This window comes from Halichoerus grypus, chromosome 7 (genome assembly GCF_964656455.1).
Source record: "Halichoerus grypus chromosome 7, mHalGry1.hap1.1, whole genome shotgun sequence".
NCBI classification, from domain to species: domain Eukaryota; kingdom Metazoa; phylum Chordata; class Mammalia; order Carnivora; family Phocidae; genus Halichoerus; species Halichoerus grypus.
In genome coordinates, this window is record NC_135718.1 from 32,455,359 (window position 1) to 32,478,502 (window position 23,144).

General features: G+C 35.4%; 1 protein-coding gene across 7 annotated transcripts in view; it reads right to left on the reverse strand.

Moving 5' to 3' along the window:
• TBC1D12 (TBC1 domain family member 12) overlaps positions 1 to 23,144 on the reverse strand; it is a 121,707-nt gene that overhangs the window by 9,118 nt on the left and 89,445 nt on the right. For all 7 annotated transcript variants that reach the window (XM_036111720.2, XM_078077344.1, XM_036111717.2 and 4 more), the window contains 6 exons: positions 17,210 to 17,292; positions 14,261 to 14,378; positions 12,932 to 13,038; positions 6,562 to 6,642; positions 3,903 to 3,991; positions 2,945 to 3,016 (listed from right to left, as the gene is read on the reverse strand). In XM_036111720.2, the coding sequence (XP_035967613.1) occupies positions 2,945 to 3,016; positions 3,903 to 3,991; positions 6,562 to 6,642; positions 12,932 to 13,038; positions 14,261 to 14,378; positions 17,210 to 17,234 (492 nt within the window). In that variant the 5' untranslated portion in view covers positions 17,235 to 17,292. The remainder of the gene's footprint in view (positions 1 to 2,944; positions 3,017 to 3,902; positions 3,992 to 6,561; positions 6,643 to 12,931; positions 13,039 to 14,260; positions 14,379 to 17,209; positions 17,293 to 23,144) is intronic.

The window sequence follows — 23,144 nt, forward strand, 5'->3', positions numbered from 1 at the left end:
GGGCGCCCTGGAAACACATAAAGAATACTTTCCAGAGAGTCCACGGTACACCATCATGGATTATTTTAAGGGAATCCATTCCCAGATCCTCCATTTACACGTTTGCTTTCTACACATGGTTTGCCTAAGAATGTCACTACATTCACAGTAGCAAGTGAAAGTCAGTCCTCACTCATCCTATAATTTATGACGGTGAACTGCTCTGAAGCATGAAATGTGAAACCAAAGGGTAATTCGAAATACCGTTTGGGGAAAGCTCATGGCTTCCTGTCACAGGTGAATGGAAATAGGACTGAATTTCATTATATGTAGAACAGAGATGAGTAGTAACAGCTTTCATTTGGTGACCTCACCTCTTCCATACCACCTTCTATCAAAGAATGCACAGCCACTGAGGGAGAATCCCAAGGAGAACAAATAAAGAAAATAGTAATATAGATTGGTGCCCTTGGTTCTTTTAAGCTGGTCCACAACTGGAATATGAACTATTACCAATTTTTTTCAAGATATACTGAATAAATTCCAGAAATAAAACTTTTGTGTGATTTATTGATAGATTCAGCATGTGTTATTCATTAATGTAATTAAAAACCTCTTTTATCAAATAATATGAAATATATATTCCAACATAGTTTATACTATTCTCTTATCTTATAAAATAAATCTGATTTGGCTGACTGGTTTGCCACTAAGGTTTGGCATTGTCAGGTTATATTGTGGTCATTTTACATGAATTCAAAGAGCTAATCTGCATAATTTGTAAAATATTAATGTAGGGCTTGTTTATATATATATATATATATATATATATATATTTAAGATTTTATTTATTTGATGGAGAGAGACACAGCAGAGAGGGAACACAAGCAGGGGGAGTGGGAGAGGGAGAAGCAGGCTTCCCGCTGAGCAGGGAATCCAATGCGGGCCAAATCCCAGGACCCTGGGACCATGACCTGAGCCGAAGGCAGATGCTTAACGACTGAGCCACCCAGGCGCCCGTTTTTTTTTTTTTTTAAATTAAAGTATACTTGACATATATTAGTTTCAGGTGTACAACATAGTTATTTGACAGCTACATATCTCATACGTTTTTCTTTAAATGGATGATATATATAAAATCATTATATTGTTTAAATTCCATTGGCTACACTTTTTAAAAAAGATACGAGAGTTTCATTTTAAAATAATACTTAGCAAGTGCTAAAAATTAAATCCTTTATAAACTCATGATGAAAGAAATTTAAATGTCAACTTAAAAATGTGAACATTATAGGGGCACCTGGCTGGCTCGGTTGGTAGAGCATGCGACTCCTGATCTCAGGGTTGTAAATCTGAGCTCCATATTGGGTAATTTTAAGATTACTTAAAAATAAAACCTTCTTTTTTTTTTTTTTTTTTTAAAGATTTTATTTATTTATTTGAGAGAGAAAGAATGAGAGACAGAGAGCACAAGAGGGAAGAGGGCAGAGGGAGAAGCAGACCCCCTGCTGAGCAGGGAGCCCGATGTGGGACTCGATCCCGGGACTCCAGGATCATGACCTGAGCTGAAGGCAGTCGCTTAACCAACTGAGCCACCCAGGCGCCCATAAAACCTTCTTTTAAAAAATATTTTTATTTATTCATTTACCAGGGAGAGAGAGAGAGAGAGAGAGAGAGAGAGAGAGAACCAGCAGGGGGAATGGCAGGCAGAGGGAGAGAAGCAGGCTCCCAGTTGAGCAAGGAGCCCAATGCAGGGATTTGATCCCAGGACTCTGGGATCATGACCTTTGTATAAACAACAAACAAATAAATCATGTTACATTAAAAGGTGATAACTGCTACAGGACAAATAAAGGGGGGAAGTGCCAAGTTTGGGAATGGGGCAAGTTTTATATTATATATTATATTTTATATTAAAGAAGATGGTCCAAGTAGTCCTTATGGAGAAAGTGAAATCTGAATGAAGAGTCTAAACTCTCTTGCTCATGTATTATGTCATAGAATAGTAAAAACATTATGTAATGTTCACATTTTTTAAAGATTTTATTTTGGGGATGGCTGGGTGGCTCAGTTATTAAGTATCTGCCTTTGGCTCAGGTCATGATCCCAGGGTCCTGGGATTGAGTTCCACATTGGGCTCCCTGCTCACCGGGAGCTTCCCCCTCTGCCCCTCCCCCCTGCTTTTGTGCACTCTCTCTCTCTCTCGCTCACTCTCTCTAATAAATAAATAAAATCTAAAAAAAAAAAAGACAAAGGTGAGAAGATGAGGTTTTATGACTTCCAATTAAACATGGCAAACTGAACACTCACATTTTTCTTTGATCCCTCCCAAATCCAACTAAAATGACATTAAAGAAAAAAATAAATATTAGCCTGGGAGGACAAAGAGAATGGAAAATAATATAAACAGTAAATAAAAATGTCACTAGCATTCTAGAAATTGTAACTAAATGGAGAATGTTGAAACTAAGATATCTGCAGAGGAAGCAATAAGCAGCAAACCAATTCTACCACAAATCTGGAAGGCTCAGAAACTGAAGTTATTATGCCCCTCTGAAATTGGGGGTAAGACTAAAGCTCCAACCAAAGGATTGGTTGAAAATTTATAAAAGGAGCAAATCCCTTCCTCTATTCTATACGGACAGGTGCCTATCTTTCCCAAAACCCAACATAATATAAGAAGTTTATCTCTAGAGACACAGGCACAGGGAGGAGGCACCACACCAACAGCAGTGGCAATTAATAAAAGTTTACAAACTGAATAATAAAGCCCCCAGTAGCTCTCCCAGAAATCTGGCAGGCAGTCTCGCAAGCCCCTGGGAAGATTCGTCTCTGGGTCAATTGACAGGCCCGAGAAAAATAAGACAGAGAGATACAGACATTTGGGAGCTAGTACAACATAAGATACTTTGATAAGATAGATAAAATGTTTATATTCAAAAACCAGATTGAAGCAAGTACTTACATAACCAACATCAGGTCTGTAACACGTATATGCCCCTAAGATACTATGTAAGACATCATGATATGGGCCACCCTTAGGAGAGAAAAATGAAATGTCAAACTATGCAAATAAGTGTCTGTAAGTTAATTCCCAAAGAAGTAATTTTTAAATAAACTTCAGCATTTCCTAAATGAGTAGTTTTAGTTAGTATATTGTATCACTGTCAGAAATATTCTAAATACACTCTGTAAGATGTGTTCTCTAAAGAATTAATAAAAATATTTAATCCTGAAAAACAAAAAAAGCCAAATAAACTCACTTGATGGGTGCAAGTTATACAGTCTGTGTACTATTTTAAAGATTTCTAGATTTGGTACAATAGGATTATGATGAAAACAGACTGTTTCATTTCATACAATACAATTTTAGCAAAAGGAAACCATCAAGCTACATCAAATTAAGTTTATTAATAATTTTAATCTTAATGGATAAAAATTTTTATTTCATTTTATCAATCTAAATAGAGAAATTGCATGTGTGAAATATAAAGTACATACAAAATGTAATCACTTCTCATAAAGTATTAGCAACTCATGACAGCCTATGCACAAAATCATTTTTATGAACCATTTTTTCGTATTTCAATAGTAATTCTGGAAAACTAAGATTTGGGAAAATGTTCTTTACATTTTACCAACTGAGTAATCAAAAATGTTAAAATTCAAATATCTTACAGAATAAAAAGTAAGACAAAGAAATTCACCTTAATAAAGATATTATGGGCTATGCTAAATGCAATGCATTCAGTCAATGGAACAAAGTAACAGAAATTCCTTTAGAATTTTCCTACTAGTTTCACACTTTTATATAAATGTCTCTAATTTTTATGGTTTTGCCTTTTAAAAAGGCTTTTGAGAATTTGTTGCCTTGGATTACAAAAAAATTTAAAAAGTAGTTACAACTGATTAGAAACCCTCACCTTCTGAAAGATGTAAAGGGATGGAAATGTACGGGATATGTCCAACTTAATTAATTCCAGACTGGCCTCCCGATCAGCAACAGACACACCTGCATTTGTCAGGTAGATAAAATTAAAATGATTACTTGGCTATACCCAGTTCAATCTTGTACATACAGAATGATTACATAGCATTGATATGTTACTTAAGGAAAGTTAAAAGATGAATAATAAAGAAATTTAAAGAAATGCCACACAGCTTTTGCTGGAACTTAGAGCAATTCTTACATGAAAAAAATATTTATATATTTATCAGAAAGGTATATGAAAGATTTCTACTTCCAGTTTTTATACAAGGTAAGAGCAGACTATCACTCCCACAATAACAACTGGGAAAAAAATAAGTAAGTTTCAAATAGCACAAGGTTTTTAAAAAGGCATTAAGTGGGGGGGAAAAAAAAAAGGCATAAGAATGCTGTGGACATAGACAGGTCCAGAGGATTTAAATCCCAGAAAGAGAAGAGCCATTTTTCTTCCTGGAAGCATGTGCCAAGTCTGGGCATGAATTCAGGATTGAGCGTGCCACAGACAAAGGTACTCTGCTTGGGAAAAGAGAAACCAGAAGAGCTTTTTCATGGCCAAATATGACTGATGTGATAGAATCTGGAGGAACCTGAATGTATAACTCGTTTACACCTATGGGACTTCTGCCGAGTGTTAGTCTAGTGCAGAAGGCTGGGCTGGAAAGGCAGAAGGAAATCACCCAAAATCACAAGGCCTTTGGGAGAGTATCTCAGGAGAGGGAGAAGCCTATAATAAAAATAGGACAGTTCTTCCTACCAAGATGTTTGAAACCCATGATGAACTAAGTTTATCTAAAGCTGAAACCTTGGCCTAATCTAGCTCAGTTACTGATTGAACTGAGGTGATAATCCAACTGCCTGACAGAAAACAGCATGCTTCCTCTTCAGGGGAAACATCAACTTCAGTTTATATATTCTTCTTATATACAGTGACTGACATAGAGTAAAACATTTTAAGATATGCAAAGAAGCAGGAAAATATGACTTATAATCAAGGGGAAAACAAGCCAACAGAAGCAGACCTGAAGATGACCCAGTACTGGAATTAACAAACAAGAATATTAACTGTTAAATGTTAAAGAAAATAGAGGAAAAGATGGGGAGAAATGTATGGAATGAAAAGATGGAGAATTTCCACAGAGAAATAGAAGAATCTACAAAAAATACCAGGTAGACATTCTAGAATTACAAAATATAATATCTGAAATTAAAGACTCATTGGACAGATCTAATAGACTGGAAAAAAGAAGATAGGTGAAAATTGATTACAGGTCAATAAAAATCATCTAAACTGAGGCACAGAAAGAAAAAAATTTGTTTTTTAAGCGAAAGACTTGTAGGACACTGATAAATGGTCTAACATACATGTCCAAAAAAGAGTAGAATTGAGGCGTAAGTAATATTTGAAAAAAAAAAAGTTAAATGACAACTGCAAATTATAAACACATAGATAATAAAAAGTAAGTAATTTAGACGGAGTACTGTTTCTAATTGGAACAATTCTTCATTACATGCAATTAATTTCCACTAAAGTGCAACTTTTACCACTTAATCATGACAAAAATGGCTCAGAAGTAAATGCTTATTATTTTAATTCTTATACTTTCAATACTTCATAAAATGAATTCAAAAAGAATTATGAATCAGCTAAGGCCTTTCCATTGTAAAGCTTCTTACATCTTCACCTTCCCTGCACTTTTAGTTTCCCACAAATAGCTGACAGCTAACAGGTCTCAGGATGACACTTATATGAACCCTTCTCAAAATCAAATCTTCTCTCTGACCTTGTTTAGCCAATTTTCCCCACCTTACTGTTCACTCTTCTAAAATAGAAATATATATTCAAGGAATTTAATAGAGTTGTTTACATACTCATAGAAAACCACTCTGCCATATATACCACTTCTCTATTCTAAACCATGTTCATTTTTAGAGTTTTACTTACTGGCAAGAGACGAATGTTTGCTATCTATGAAGTAGAACAAATATAGAAAGAAAAGTGGCAGACAAATAGCTCTCCATTATTCAAGAACAAGAGATGGCTGAATAAATTTACCTATATTTAATAAATAATGATAACAGGAAAAAAGTGTTCCTATCTTCTCCAAAATGATTAGGAAAAAAAACTGAGTGGAGGGAAAGATGAGGTCTATGAGTTAATTAAATGAACAAAGGCTAAGGCATGATAAGAATTATAAATAATGTATTAGGGAGTGAGTGAAAGTCAGTGAGTAAGGAGATAGGTCCTAAGTGAGGAGAGAAGACCACCTATCTTTAAGTTAAAAGTTGGCTTAAAAATACTTCATTTTTTAATTATTAGTCTTACTGTTGTGAATAAATCTTGGGTTCTGAGGTCCAAAAACCTGGGTTTACATCACAGCTTCACTGCTTACAAGTTAACTACTTTGAGCCCCAGTCTCCTCTTACACCATTCAGGATAATACCACCTACTTAAAGGGTTATTAACATCAAAGGAGATAATGTTGTAAAGCAATTACTACAGTTCCTGACACATGATAAAAATCACACTAGTATCTTCACTGACTGGATTTTCACCCAGAAATTTTTATTTAAAAAAATAAATAAATAAATCACACCTTCGGTATCATTCTCTGAACTTGTTTCACTGAAGCTTTTCCACCGTTCTTTTGCTCTTGAGAGGAAGATTTCATAAAGTTCTAGGGGAAAACAAAATAAAAATTAATAAATAGTAGGAAAAATAGATTCATATATTTTAACTTTTACTCTTTTATTTCCTGGCTATGGAAAAGGTTCATTTGTAAACCTGGGGCCACACATGGAACAAGGCAGCTTTGAGAGTTAAATGCCATGAGAAATATATACATGGAACCATGGGATCACTTGGAGAGTTTCCTAACTCAGGTGGGGGATAAAGGAAGACTTCTTAGAGGAGGTGATGACTGAGCTGTCCCATAACAACTAAATACGAGTTTTATAAGTGAACAAGGTGGAAGAAGGCATTCTAAGAATTCTCGTCATGGGCAAAGTCACCAAGAGAAAAAAGAGATGACTTATTTGCATGAATTACAAGTGATTTCAGGACTCTTAGATTATAAGGGGTGAGGGAGGAAGAGAAGATGATAAGGTTGGATGACAGAGGCAAGCACTAGTTGCTGACAGGACAGGACCTGAATGGCATGCTAAGGGGGTTAGATTTTATCCAGAGGTGCAAGGGTATAGCACACTCTGATCTGTGTCCATTATGCCAGCAGTAATGCTGTGGGTAGGTTGAAGCTGAAGTTTTGCTGAAGGGAAGTTAGAGTTTTATTATAATAGCCCAAGCAAAAGATGATGAGGCTTGAACTTGAGAGCAGTGACAGTGCAGCTGGAGAGAAGAAATGAACACAAGAGATACTCAGAAAGTAGAAAAAGCAAAACTTGTTGAAAGAGAGTAAGGGGAAGAAGGCAGACTCATTAGGACTCCCAGGTTTCTGGCTGGGGTAGCTGGGGTAGATAATAATGCCACTGAGAGAGTGAACACAGAAGAAGAAGCAAATTTGTGATTTGTGGGAAGGAGGAAGGTGGTAAGTTCTGTTTCAGACAAATTGGATCTTAAGGCAGTGCATGCACACTGGAGAAAGAGTTTGGGAGCCATCAGTATAGATGATTAAAACCATTCACAAGTGTGTTCAGGGAGATTATTCATGGCAAGAAGAAATGAGAAATATGGATTTCCAGGAAAGACAAATATTTAAAGGGTAGACACAGGAAGAGGCACATCCGAAGAATAAGAAATGCAAAGAAATAAAAGAGAACCAGTTGTCCTAGAAACCAAAGGAAAAGAGCATTTCACTAAGTATACATAGGATAGGGAGTTGCTGTGTGACACTGGACAAGTTTCTTAACCTCTTCTAACCTCAGTTTTCTCATTCATAAAGTGGAGATAGTACTAGTACTTACATCCTGGGGCTTTAAGTATTAAATGAAATAATAAATGCAAAATCCTGAAAGCACTTAGATGTAAGCCACAAAGAAGGAAGTGATCAACTATCCAGTATCATATAGCAAGACAAAATCTGAAAAGAGCCCATTGGAATTTATAGCATGAAGGTCATGGGTGACCTTGGTGGGAGCAACATCTGAGGGGGGAGGGGGCAGAAGCCCAATTGCAGAGATCTGAACAATCTACAGAATATACCTTCTAGCCAACAGACTGGATATATGGGGGGAAATGAATTCTGATTTAACTTTTACTTATAGAGAAAAGTCCTATTACAGCTCAGGCCTCCCTTTACGTAAAAGAGCAGGCATCAAAAATGTGGCAAACTGAAGAACTTGATTCTACCAAAACTATTACCACAACTGGAAAGATAGAAAATAAAAATATTGTACAGTGGTCATCCAAATAGCTACAACAGAGAATGTACGTATGAGGCAGGAAGAGATGCTTTTGCAAAAAGAGTACCATTGTGGAGTAGCAGAAAAATGATTTTTGCAGTCAGTCACACCTAGATTCAAATACCAGATTTTTAGTATTTGGGACTTTAAGAAAGTTACATGGTTACTCTGGAACTTGGCTCTCTTCATTTGTAAATTAATACCTACTCATGGGAATACTAATGATTAAACAAGATAATTTTCATAAAGCTCCTGACAACTTATAGACCCTCAATAAATGCCAGTGCTTATTTTCCTTCTCTTTTGAAACTGGTTTCTTTCTCCATTATGATACTGCTATCTAAAGCTACCTAAACTTCAGATTTGGTCAGAGGGCCTGCATTAAAAAAATCTCTACTCGTATCTTTTTATTTTAAGTGCCCCATCACTTTGAGACTACCACTTTATGCATCTATATGTAGGATCTCGATACAACTTCAAGAACAGAAGAAACAACTTTCTTCTCAATTCTCAGACTTTAATTGTCTTTACTTTCTAACTAACCATTACTGATACTCTAAATTACAAAAAAAATCAGAACATTTCAATGACAGATGAACAGCAAAAAATATTTCTTACCAAACACCAACATTTATATATTGCCTAAAATGCCAAGAACATTTTTGCTTCGATTAATCTTTTTTAAAAAGTTTAAAGGCAATACAACAAATATGATTTTTTAAAAATTCAAATAGTATAAAACAGTGTAAAATGAAAAATAAATTTCCTTCCCTCAGATGTAACTATGCAGAAATCTAAAGATGAAAACATGCAAGCACAAGTATATACAGATCTATCTTTCCCGTAAAAAAAAAAAAAAAAAGTGTGGCCACATATTACAGTACTGACCTGCATCTTGCTTTATTATATTGGAAACTACCCCTTATTAGGAAAATAAATCTGCTTTAGTTTTTTTTTTTAAACAACTGCACAGTATTCCAATGTATGACTGTACCATAATAAGTATTCTTATATTGCCAAGAATCAGATCTTTATAAAAAAGCTGACTAGATATATTGCAAACAGACTCTTACTATTTTGATCTCTTCTCCCTTCTGTTCATTTTTCATTACTACTAATGGTTTAGAAAGAACATTTTTTTTAAAAAAGTCAAAATTTCTATTATTTGAGTCCATCAATAATTTGATAAAAGAGGTAGATATAATTTTTAAATTTAGATATACAATTTTTTTGCAGTTATCAGGTACCAAACTGAAGTTCACAATTTCTGATTTCAAACTGATAACAAGCCACATCCAGTTTCACTATTCTACTCATATTTTAAAGCTGTCCTGGAAGAAGAAGGGCTCACTGAATAAATCCTCACCTTTGGGAGTCACAAAATTGATCTAATAATAAAAATATGGTAATGCATTTTAAAACATCAAAGGACATCTCTCCAGGGACGATTTACAGTGCTTGTCTACAATAAGAAGACCTGCACCTCAGTTCAATTCCATTCCTGACCCGACATGTCTCATTTATGTTATTCTGAATCTACAAATGTAGAACTTGAAGCAGACTTAAAGATGTATCTTGGACATGAATTGAGAACTCTTTGAGATCAGTGTATGTTTCACTTTCTCATTTTCTGACGATGATATTGTACATATTCTTAGCAAATTTCACTTTCACTATGATTTTATATTACCACAAATAACTGTTAGAGCAATCCTTTGAGATAGCTAGTAATCTAACTTCATTTACAGATGAAGAAAACTAATTCTCTTAGATGTTAAGTAATTTGCCCAAGGTCACAAACCTAATGCATAGTGGAACCAAGATTTGAATCACATATGACTGACTTTAGAACCCTTGTTCTTATTCTCTATTCTACTATTCTATTCTTACTCTACTAACCCTTGTTCTACTATTCTCTAACGGTTATAAATTTCATGATTAAAATAAATAGGTAAAAAGTCAAAAACTGTTAAGAGTCATTAAAAGGAAACAAAGTCATCAAAAGTAAATTTACTTCAGGGTGCCTGGGTGGCTCAGTCAGTTGCTCTTGAATTTGGCTCAGGTCATGATCTCACTCAGGGTTGTGAGATCAAGCCCTGCATTGGGTTCCATGCTCAGTGCGGAGTCTGCTTGAGTTTCTCTGCCTCCCCCTCTTTCCCTCCTCCCATTCACTTTCTCTCTCTTGAAAAGAAATAAAATCTTAAAAAAAAGCAAATTCACTTCAATTGAAATTTAGCTTCCTTCCTACCACTAATAAAAAAGAATGATCACCTAGTCCATTCCTGAATATAGAAGTATTTAGTGGAGAAAATATCAAATTACTTTCAAAGTAAATGACCTAGTTATGTTTCCAACTTTATAAATTTTGAGCTTGAAAAAGAACTTTTTGATTACACTATCACAAAAGGTTAATACCAACTTCACCAATATTCTAATGTAGAAGGTATTAGGACACTTAACATTCTAAAGTCTAAGTTTTCAACAAAACTACAAACCAAATTTCAAATAGCCCTCAATATTTTATCACCTCATCTGTATGTAAAACCGATTCTTAAGACTTTAAACAATTACAATATGTCCAACAATCCTTAATGTCAAGGATTTTATCTGAGAGTTCTGACTATAATGTAAAAATATTTCCTTTTAATCAGTTTCAAGCACAGAGGGCAAAACAAACCTTTGTTTTATTTGGAGGGAATGGTTAGGTTAAGTAGACTCTAACCTTTTCTAAGTTAAATTAAAAACTCTTAATTCTTCCTTCCTTTATTTATTTTTTTATAAAGTAAACTCCTACCCCCAATATGGGGCTTGAACTTACAATCCCAAGATCAAGAGTCGCATGCTCTATTGACTGAGCCAGCCAGGTACCCTACTTAATTCTTCCTTTAAATTATATTTTTAAAATTAAAAAAAAAAAAAGTCTGGTTAAAGTAACATGTTCGTTATGGGATACTTGTGAAAATCAATGTTAAAAATCATTCATAGGGGTGCCCGGGTGACTCAGTCAGTTAAGTGTCTATTGATTTTGGCTCAGGTCATAATCTCAGGGTCCTGGGATTGAACCCCACATCGGGCTTCTCACTCAGCAGGGAGTCTGCTTATCTTCCTCTCCCTCTGCCTCTGCCCCTCCCCCTGCTCATGCTCTCTCACTTTCTCACTCTCTTAAGTAAATCTTTTAAAAAAAATCATAATCATGCCATTCAAAGTTGGCATCACTTTTAAGACTAAAGATAAATATTCAGATTTTTGTTATAATTCTGTCCAGTTATATATATAATGCTGAGTTGCTACAATGGGCATCCTTGTAAAAAAGCTTTTGTACCCAATCCTGATAATTTTCTTATTCTTAGAACTAGAATAAATAGGTCAAAGATTATTTTTTGAGGCCTTTGATAAATATTTCTATATTATTATCAGTCAGACCCTATGTGGGTAATTCTCATTTATTTTAATCACTTTTGAGAGGTAAAAAACAGTACCCTGATGTTCTTTTAACATATATATCATTGATTTGGCTATCACTAAGAAAATGATTAAATAAATTATAGTACAGCCAAACTGTGGAATACAGTGCAGCTACAGTATGCATAATGTACATTTGTATGTAGTGACAAGGAAGGATGTTCAAGGCAGATTATAGTGTGAAAAAAATAAGCCATGGAATAAGCTTATGGCATACATTCTTTTCTGTGGGGGAAAAAGAAAAGAAAGAGAAGCCTTAAACATTATCATATGTTGATGCACACTTTTTTTTTTACGTGCATAAAAAAAAGATCTGAAAGAACAAACACTGAACTGCTAACCTGTATTTATAGTAGGATCAAAAGCAGGAGTTTGGGTAGAAGAGTGGGAAGAAACATACAATTGGTACCTTACTATTGCTTGACTTTTAAAAAATCAGTATGTAAATAACACTGTTTCAGTAACGACACAGTATTACCCCAGAGTTCCTGAGTCTCCCTCTGGTGCCACGGGCTAGCTCTGTCATTACCCCTCAGGCCTAGTCAGCACTTTTTATTATTAACTACTTTATATTTTCCTCTATCTCATATTATTTTAATTTTATCTAACTTTTTTTTACTGCATCAAAACTACATTTTACTTCTATCTTTTAAGGTTTTTAAAAAGAAATAAAACAGTTCTTTGAGAGTCTTACTTTTCTATTTTTTAAACTTGAAATTTTCAAATAAAAAAAATCTGAAAGAGATGTAGGAAAAGAAACTTCTGGCCTTCCACCAATATTTATGCTTTTCTGAATCGAGGGGAAACCTTTCCACAATTAGACTATTTTATTTTTCCTCGTATATACTTTATATACTTATACATCCACTGCTACCTAGAATCCCAGAAGTTACCTGCAGTGAAGATATTTGGATGTCAATAATATTACTGATGGTTGTCAACTAAAGGAAAGCCCATAAATCTTATTTATGTAATAACTTACTCATTAAATCATACCAGGTTTTAGAGGGAGTAGGAATGAAGCATGCTCTTAAAATGACATTATATATGGTAATGTCTTTTTAAATGGCCAATCTACTAATCTGCTTTGTAACTCTGGAGATGGCTATTCGTATGTGTGGGAGTAACTGAATACAGAATACAAACCAGGAGTGATATTTAGTTCATTTCCTACAGCTAGACTCCAAACTTTCCCACGAACACTAGGGGGCAATCCCTGCCACCACAATTCTCGAACTCTTCTTGTACTACGCCTAGAATTAAAGGGGGAGAAAAAAAGGAGAGAGTTACTTTTTATACCAAAAACACTAGTTGCATGATGGTTTACCCAGTCTGTGGCCAAGTGACTGAATGATTTTTAAGAACATGGTTAAGTATATGATGCATTCTTTCTGTGGGGTTCATGTTTGTAGGCAACAGAAACCTAAAGAACACACAGCACCCTAAAGGAGGACAATAGTAATTTAAAGGCAGCTGCCTTCTACATACAACTGCCACTTACAGGGCACAATGAGAGAATCAGAAATATGTGGACAATCACAAAAATCAGGATAAAAGGAACATAAAAATCTGTTGTCAACTCAGTACCAAAAAGAAAACCACAAGGTATTTACTACGGGTAAGGCGCTTGTCTTTGAGAGGCAGTGTAGTCTGCTGAAAAGTGTAGGCTTTAGAGTCAGAGAGACCTGAGTTCAAATCTGGTTTAACTATTCATTAATTGTATAACCTTGGGCAAATCATTTAACCTTTCTGACCTTGAGCTTCTCTATAAGTGGGAGTAAAGGCTGTAAGAATCAAATGTGATTACTTATGTAAAGAGCCTAATTTGCTGTCACATTGTACCAATATTCAACAAATTTCCTGTGCATATCCTACCCCAGGCGCTGCAGAATACATCTCCCTCCTACCCTCCAGTGTAGAGGGAAGGTAAGGCATGTACAAAAACATCAGAAAATAAAAGGCAAAGTAAAGCAAGAAGTACATTAGTCTCAAACTATAATGGGACGTTACAGAAGGGAAAGATCATATATAGCATATTTATGATTATGAGAAAACATATTAAAAATCTTTAACATTTAATAAATCCATCTTACAATGAATGTACATATTTAATATTTTCTTTGCAAAAACCTGCCATTACATCAATAGTGCATCTTGTGACAGAGGATATGTCAGAATTAATATGGTAACCGAGGAAATTAACGTTTCATGGATCAACCAGCATTTCAGATGGATATCTTCAAAGGATAGGTAAGATTCTGACAGGCATAGAGGGTGGTAAGTAAGGAAGGTATTAGAGATTGAGGGATTTATAAAATTAAAGGCACAGAAATAGTCATGAAATTTTTCATACACTGATTAACAGTATCATTTAGCCAAAGCATAAGATACATGTTGGAAGTAATAAAAATAGAGGATTAGAAACATGAGATCTTTGGAGACAGACTGGAATTCAGGAAAAGTCTGCTTACTTACATTACTTCCCAGTTGGGCAGTATTTCATTGATCCAAATTACCATTGCACTTGCAATATTTTCTTCCTGTTTAAATCGTTCTTTCATTATTTTTTTCCTTTTATAGGCTTCTTTAATTTCTGTTTTAAACAAGCAAAAATTATTTCAATACAAAAAAGTTAGATCATATGCCCTTCTTCTACCTAAGTCTAAAAAAGAGGCACTAAAAATGATATTAGGGGTGTCTGGGTGGCTCAGCTGGTTAAGCATCCAACTTTTGGTTTCTGCTTAAGTCATGATCTCAGGGTCATGAGATTGAGCCCCTCACTTGGCTCTGTGCTCAGTGGGGAGTTTGCTTGAGATTCTCTCCCTCTCCTTTTGCCCCTCATCCTGCTCACACTCTCTAAAATAAATAAATGAATCTTTTTAAAAAATGACATTAAATGACATTAAAAGATAATTTTGCCAATGGCACTATTATAGTTAACCCTTTCTACTACAATGTCTCACTTTACTAATTAGATTGAAATTTAAAAAAAACCCTAACATACACCCATACACAATACTCCTCTAAAAATCAGATGTCACAATTCTGAAACAAGAGATGCCTCAAAAACAAAAGTGATAAATATACACATATTTATAAATATTTTATTATATAGTATATATTATAATTATACATTACAGAAAATCAGAAGTCACAATTTTGAAACGAGATGCCTCAAAAAGAGAACAGATATGTACATAAAATAATTATATATGATAAATATATAATTGTTATGTATTATAATCATATTTTATATTATAATGATATAGAACATGTCATATTAATACATTTATTACATACTGTAGATCATAGTATATATTAACACATTAATATAAATATATAATGCTTTATATATATGTTTGTTTATAGTTATAATTTTAGACTCAGTGGGGACTTCAGAGGTCAGCTAGCCAAAATGTTTACTAATTGTGTTTCACAAATGCCTCAGAAATCATTTTAAGGGGCAAGCAGGAGGCCAAGTAAGCAGCTCCTCTTTCTTTTATTTGTTGTATGTATTCAGACTCTATATAAGGTTTCTTTTTTTTTTTAAGATCTATTTTATGAGAGAGTGAGCAGGGGTTGGGGGAAGGGCAGACGGAGAGGGAGAGAATCTCAAGCAGACTCCCCACTGAGCACAGAGCCTGACTGAGATTCAATCCCACAACTCATGAGATCATGATCCGAGCCAATACCAAGAGTTAGAAGCTGAACCAACTGAGCCACTCAGGTGCCCCAAATAAGGTTTCTTTGTAGAGAGTTCCACTGCTTTTAAAACAAAAAAGTGTTAAAAAATAATAATAATAAAATAAGCCAAAAAAGATTTTAGCCGAAATCTAGTCAACCTGACCCCTGCACTTCAGACTTGAGGAAACTAACATTAGGTTCATTTACAGAATCATATCCAAGTAGTGTCAAAGAAGATTAAGCTATTACCTTCTTTTTTGGGGGGGTTCTTTTTAATTTAAATTCAATTAATTAACATATAGTGTATTATTAGTTTCAGAGGCAGAGTTCAGTGATTCATCAGTCTTATATAATACCCAGTGCTCATTCCATCCAGTGCCCTCCTTAATGCCCATCACCCAGTTACCCCATCCTCCCACCCTCATCCCCTCCAGCAACCCTCAGTTTGTTTCCTATGATGAAGAGTCTCTTATGGTTTGTCTTCCTCTCCGATTTCGTCGTGTTTTATTTTTCCCATGTTTGTTTCTTTTACTAATCAGATCATGCTGTCTGTATTGTTCTTTGATGTAAAGCTATTACCTTCTGATTTCCCAATTTAATGTTATTTCTACCATATCATGTTGTTAGGATCATGTATTTATCAATAATGATCTTAAACATTAATCAACTAGTAAAGTCAAAATTCAGAATCAATTAAAATTTGTTGGGTATGTCAAAAATATTTCAAATTCTAGACAGTAAAATAAACTCAACCAATGTTTAAATGATTAGGGCTTTCAGAAAAATATAACTGGCCTTATAGGTTTCTTATAACATTAAAAAATTAACTTCATTTCCAAAATAGTGTCACAAAATAGAAATGTATACTATGATAGTATTCCACTAAGTTAAATCAAATATATACAGCTGTGTAATATTTTCTGAAAATGTATCCTGAACTAACAGTGCTTAGTAAATAAATACTGTTAAATTCTCCTTACGTTATACTTTTTGGTTGGAGGAAAGAACAAATAAATAAATGTGCGTATTTATATACCAGTAAATACATTTATGTGCCTGCCCAAATGACACAACTGGGATTCTAGAGAGACTCCATTAATCACAAAGGCAAATTCTAATTTCAAATCGTATTCTCACAGTCATATAGGAAGTTACCTTAAAGTGTTAAAATTAATAAATTATAAAATATTAAAAGTTTAAAAACTGTAAAAGTGAATTTCATGAAATAAATTCATATCATCTCCATTCATAAGTTAAAATAATAGTCCAAGGTTTATGACTGCAATTACAAGAATTCTCTTAGATAGTCTGCTGCCTTTCTCCTATTAGTTTTGTAAAAGTACTTGTAGAAAAAGTATGACATTTTTTATAAAGGTTTTTATTTGTCAGAGAGAGAGTGAGAGAGAGAGCACGCAAGCACAAGCAGGGGGAGCGGCAGGCAGAGGGAGAGAAGCAGGCTCCCCGCTGAGCAAGGAGCCCGATGTGGGACTCGATCCCAGGACCCTGGGATCATGACCTGAGCTGAAGGCAGACAGACACTCAACCGACTGAGCCACCCAGGCATCCCTGACATTTTGTTTTTAATAACAGATTTAGTTAGAAAAATAAGAAATCAGCATCATCTTAAAGATGAACTTAAACAATTTCATCATCTACCTTCCTGTTGAAATTAACCAACAGGTTAGCTTCCTAACTGACATTAGGAGATTTAATATACCAATTGGGAGTTAAATTTTATACCTCGTTTTTTAGCCTCAGCCACCATTTCATCATATTCTTGTCGGTGACGTAAAGCCTCTTCCACAGATTTGGCAGGTAGATTTCTGGGGAAAAAAAAAGTTTTAAGTCAGTTTTTAAAAAACTAACTTAAATGTAAACTTCTTCCTTTTCATTGCCAAATACAAAGAATTTCTATCTTAACCTTCTCATTTCATACCTTAAGGAAGTACAAGGTTGAAAAGAATTCCGCATTTTAGAAAAGAATCAGAATCCAGGTTGCTAATATTTGTTTTTGTTTTTCTTTTTAAGATTTTATTTATTTATTTGAGAGAGAGAGAATGAGAGAGAAAGAACACATGAGAGGGGATAGGGTCAGAGGGCGAAGCCGACTCCTTGCCAAGCAGGGAGCGCGATGCGGGACTCGATCCGGGGACTCCAGGATCATGACCTGAGCTGAAGGCAGTCGCTTAACCAACTGAGCCACCCAGGCGCCCCAAGGTTGCTAATATTTGTTATATAAATGTTACTATACTTATATGTCTGACGTACACGTTTCTATATTATTTAAATGTGTTAGATTTCAGCCAATATTTCTAGGTTTGTTAAACCCACTTACTAGTTTTTTTAGTCAATTTTTTTGAGGTATAACTTTCATACAATAAAATGAATGAACATATTTCAAGAATACAGTTTGACGAGTTTTAACAAATGTATATACCCGTGCAACCAACATATTAATCAAGATATAGAACAGTTCCATCATTCTACAAAGTGTCCTTATGACCTCTTTGCACTAAATACTTAACCCACTTCCTACCTTAGGCAATTACATCTCTGATTTCTATCTCTATACATTAGTTGGTTGCCTTTTAATTTTTTTAAAAGATTTATTTATTTTAGAGAGAGAAACAGAGTGAGCGGTGGGGGGCGGGGGAGAAGAGGGAGAGGGAGAGAAATCCTCAAGCAGACTCCCCACTGAATGTGGAGCCTGACACGGGGCTGGATCCTAGGACCCTGAGATCACGACCTGAGCCGAAACCAAGAGTCCACGCCTAACTGACTGAGCCACCCTGGTTGCCTTTTAAAGAATTTCATATAGATTCTTTTGTGTCTAGTTTCTTTTGCTGAGCACGCTTTTGAAATTCAGCCATGTTACTCTGCATATTAGTAATTCTTTTAATTAGTATTTAATTAGTATTTCTTTTAATTGGTGAGTAGTGTTCTATTTATCCATGTGGATAAACATTTAGATTGTTTCCAGTTTAGGGCCACCGCAAATAAACTATAAATATTCACTTCAAGTCTTTGTGTGGGTATCTTCTTTCATTTCTCTTGGGTAAATACCTAGGAGTAGAATTCTTGGGTTATATGGTAAGTGCAGGTATACTTTTAAAAATTGCTTCCTACTTTCAGAGTGTTAAGATAACATTCTACCTACAAATTTGATAATCAGTTAATCACTTGCATATACAATATTTTGGCTTATAAAATTAATGGCTTTACAGGGCAGGTGATTTAGATAAATGATTATGCAAAAGAAGTACATTTGACTATTACCACATATCCAAATATATCATAATAATGTCCAGTTTGGGGAGTCAGGTTTTTTAATTAAAAAAAAAATTTTTTTTTAAAGTAGGCTCCATGCCCAACGTGGGGCTTGAACTCATAACCCTGAGATCAAGAGTCACATGCTCTATGGCTGAGATAGCCAGGTGCCCCTCAGTGTTTTGAGTTATTTTCAACAGGTTAGGATGGGGAAAGTATGTGACAAACTTTCAAATCATACAGTTTACCTCTTCTTCTCAAGTTAGATTCCTCAGGTATGTTGTAATAGGGAGGAACGATGGTTAAGACTTTTTTAGGCTATAATGGAATAAGAGGGACCAGGCTTAACCTCTTGCCTTGATTAATTAGAAAAATGAACAGAATATTCTAAGCAGACACTGTCTAGACACTGGACAATAGGCAGCACAAGATAGTGATCCTTATGAGAAAGGAAACAAACAAGGTAACCCTACAAATGCCTAACCACACAGCCGGGGGTTTCCAGGTCTCACAGCTGGAAGTACCCAGAGTCCCTCAGTCTTGCTGAGTGGAGTCCACAGCTAGACTTTGCAGATCAGAGTACAGAGAGAGGGGAGCTACCGAGGGGTCATCTCAAATTTCTGGCTGAGTACTATTTGTGCATGTGTGTGATTAAACTATGGTAGCCAAGAAAGAAATACCAGAAAGGAATAGGTAGAACATTCTCAAAGATCACACTGGGCCAGCCAGAGTGGAAAGACCTCCTAATAGATAGCGTATCCTGTGGAATCGTTAGGGTATTGCCTCAGTAGTAAGGATACTAGTTCTAAACTAAAGACTCTTCTAGATTCACTCTAACAATGATTAGATTAAAAGGGGCAAGCCAATTCCAAAGAACTTTCTACAAGACTAAAGCCAAACAATATTTAAAGGAATACAAAAAGTCCAGCATCCAACAATGTAAAATCACAAAATCTAGTGTCCAATAAAGGTTACCAAGGAAGCAAAGAAGCAGGAAAATACAATTTATACTGAGGGAAAAAAAATCAACAGAGATAGTGCAGAAATGTCAGGTAACGGGATTGTAACTCAAGGATGATACAACTGCTGTTATAAATATACTCAAGAAAGTAGAAGACAGCAGGAACATGATAAGAAAAACTCAAGATCCAAATCAAATGTCTATAGATGAAAAGTACAATTTCTAAACTGAAAAACACAAAAGATGGGCCTGACAGCAGATTATAAACTGCAGGGAAAAAAAATAAGTGAGCTTAAGATACAATAGAAATTTCGACAAAATGAAATACAAAGAGAAAAAATATCCCTCAACCCCTGCAAAACAGCCTGAGTTGTGGGATATGAGCAATATCAAGCAACATATGTTTAACTGACTCAGAAGAAAGGGGAGAGGAGGCACACAAAAAATAGCTGAATAAAGGCTACAATTTTTCCAAAGTTGATACAAAATTATAAATGCAGACACATTAGAGTTCAATGAACCCCAAACAAAAGGAACATGAGGAAAACCACACCAAAGCATATCATCAAATTCATGAAAATCAGAGATAAAAAAAAGTCTTAGAAGCATTCAGAGAGTAAAAGAATTCAGACAGCAGGCCAGCACTACAAAAAGTGTTAAAAGAAAATTCAGTGGGGCACCTGAGTGGCTCAGTCGGTTAATTGTCTGCCTTCGGCTCAGGTCATGGTCCTGGGATCGAGCTCCACATGGGGCTCCCTGCTCAGCAGGGAGTCTGCTTCTCCCTCTCCCTCTGCCCCTCCCCCCTGCTCATGCTCTCTTGCACGTATGCGCTCTAATAAATAAATAAAATCTTTTAAAAAAAGGGACATTCAGTAGAAGGAAATAATAGCAGATAGAAATCTAGTTACTCAAATTCTTAGAAGATAAAAGGTTTAAAGAAAAAAATAAAAATGTATGGTGGGATGTGATGGTCAGTTTTGTGTGTCAAACTTTCTCACTCTCTCTCCCTCTCCCTCTTTCTATGCCTGCCTGCCTGCCTTTGAGATGGGACACGGGTCTTCTCCTTCCTTTGGACTTGGACTGGAAATTACACTATTAGCTTTCCTATTTCACAGCCTTGGGACTTGAACTGGACATGGAATATCAGCTCTCCTGGGTCTCCAGCTTGCTGATTGCAGATCTTCAGACTTCTCAGTCTCCAAATTCATGACAGCCACTTCCTTATAATAAATCTCTTACATATAAGATATATATAAAGAAGAACCTTAATACATGGCATTCCATTTCTCTAAAGAACACTAATACACGAGGTTAAGAACATGTAATGTGGAAGCATACTGCTGTAATGTTCTTATATATCTGAAATGGTATAATATCACTTAAAGGTAGTCCATGAAGAGTCAAGATATATATTATAGAGAAACTACTAATATTAAAAATATAGGCAATTCACCAATAGATGAAATAAAAAGTCAACAAAATATTTTATCCAAAAGAAGGCCAAAAAATAAAAAAGTAGAAATTTGATTGCCATCCTACAATAAAGACAAATTTCTCCACCTAGGTTTAAACACAGAATTGTTTCTAATAAGATTTAAAGAAAAGTGTGGAATCTCTTGGAAGATTTTCTAAAAGGAGAGTTGACTCAGCCACAAGAGACCTTTTGTTCTACCTGGTTTGTCCCAACTGCAAGTGCAAGGTCAGCATGAGACTGAAGTCAGTTCCTGAAGGTGGTACAATAGAAAGGTATGAACCTGGGTTCTTGATGCATGGAGACACCATACTAGCTCTGAATTGCCCAATTCTGGGCCATGTATATATGAGGGAATAAATCCTTGCGTGTTTAAGCCACTATTAAGTCTCTTACTTGTAGTTGAATGTAATTGCTGAGTGATATACCAGTTAAACAATAATGCTCTAAAGGGCAAGGACCATCACAAACCTCACCTTTCTGACTCCAACCACTCTCAAAATCCACTGAGTTCAGCCCTTACACTAGATTAATTAATCTTATGATTCCTATTATTGCCTACCCTTAAATCTTACAAACTGATGTTGTCCAAAGCTGCTTCGTACCCAGGTCCTAACCAACCATTGACCCCAATCCCAACCTTAAGTCTCTCTCATTTCCTTTTACAAACTATCCTGCCTGTCTCTCTGGATATAGTTTGGTACCACAAGAAAACAGGTTTAATGGTTTCTAAATTTCAGATGCTATTACTACATAAAGAAAGGAGAAATCTTATTTATTGCAAGAAAATGAGACCACAGTAAAAAGAGAAAGAAGCTAAATATAAATCTAGTTTTCAAGTTAACAGTGATCCAGACTCAGTAATACTGTTTTCTCTTTTGCTCCCTCCAGCCCAGAGAGTAAGTGTTTTCCTGAATCTATTAATCTTTTGACCTCATATTCCCTTCTTTTGCTTTTCTAGTCCTTCTAACATCCTTGTAATAAATTCCTCTATTAAAGTCCCTCTGTTTGAACTTACTATACTGGTGTCTGTTTTTCCTGATTGGACTCTGAACCTTTAAGATACAGAAAATTATTTGATTGATAGCTATAATTCATCTACGTTTAGAAATTTGTATTTTACCAACAGAGAAACAGCTTAATTCAAATTTTACTTCCAGTTTTTGAACTATAAATCTACTTTTTTTTTTTACGATTTTATTTGACAGAGAGAGAGAGAGCACAAGCAGAAGGAGCGGCAGAGGGAGAGGGAGAAGCAGACTCCCCACTGAGCAGGAAGCTCAACACAGGGCTCGATCCCAGGACCCTGGGGTCATGACCTGAGCTGAAGGCAGATGCTTAACCGACTGAGCCACCCAGGTGCCCCAAAATGTCAATCAGTTATATGGTCAAGAGAAGAAATCATTAATGAATATTTAAGATAGCGTATCACGCTAAAATACATGATATGAACATTTGCTGCTTTTCAAAGGTATCATATAAAAGCCTATGCTTTACTTTTTTGTCAGCCTTCACTTGTATCTTAAGGATTTCTCCATTTGGTTTGGTACTGTGTACGCAGTAATTCAGCAAGGAAGCCAGAAGAGAAAGAGGAGATAGCTCTATCCATTGGTGGTTTTAAAAAAGTCCTCTAAGCATCAGTGATTTAAAATATAGAAGAGTCAACTTGTATGGATGCTCTTAACTTCCTGTCTAAGGCTTTATTTTGAGGTGGATTAAGATAGCAATAAGCAGAGAGAAAATTAACTAAAGGATGAAATTACAGAAATTTCTACATTTGAAATCTTCTGAGACTTCAGATGATTAAATTCTAGAGTTGCTTCATATGTAAGGAAGTTCCAACTATAAAAACCTATGCAGTCGGGGCGCTTGGGTGGCTCAGTCGTTAAGCGTCTGCCTTCGGCTCAGGTCATGGTCCCAGGGTCCTGGGATCGAGCCCCACATCAGGCTCCCTGCTCAGTGGGAAGCCTGCTTCT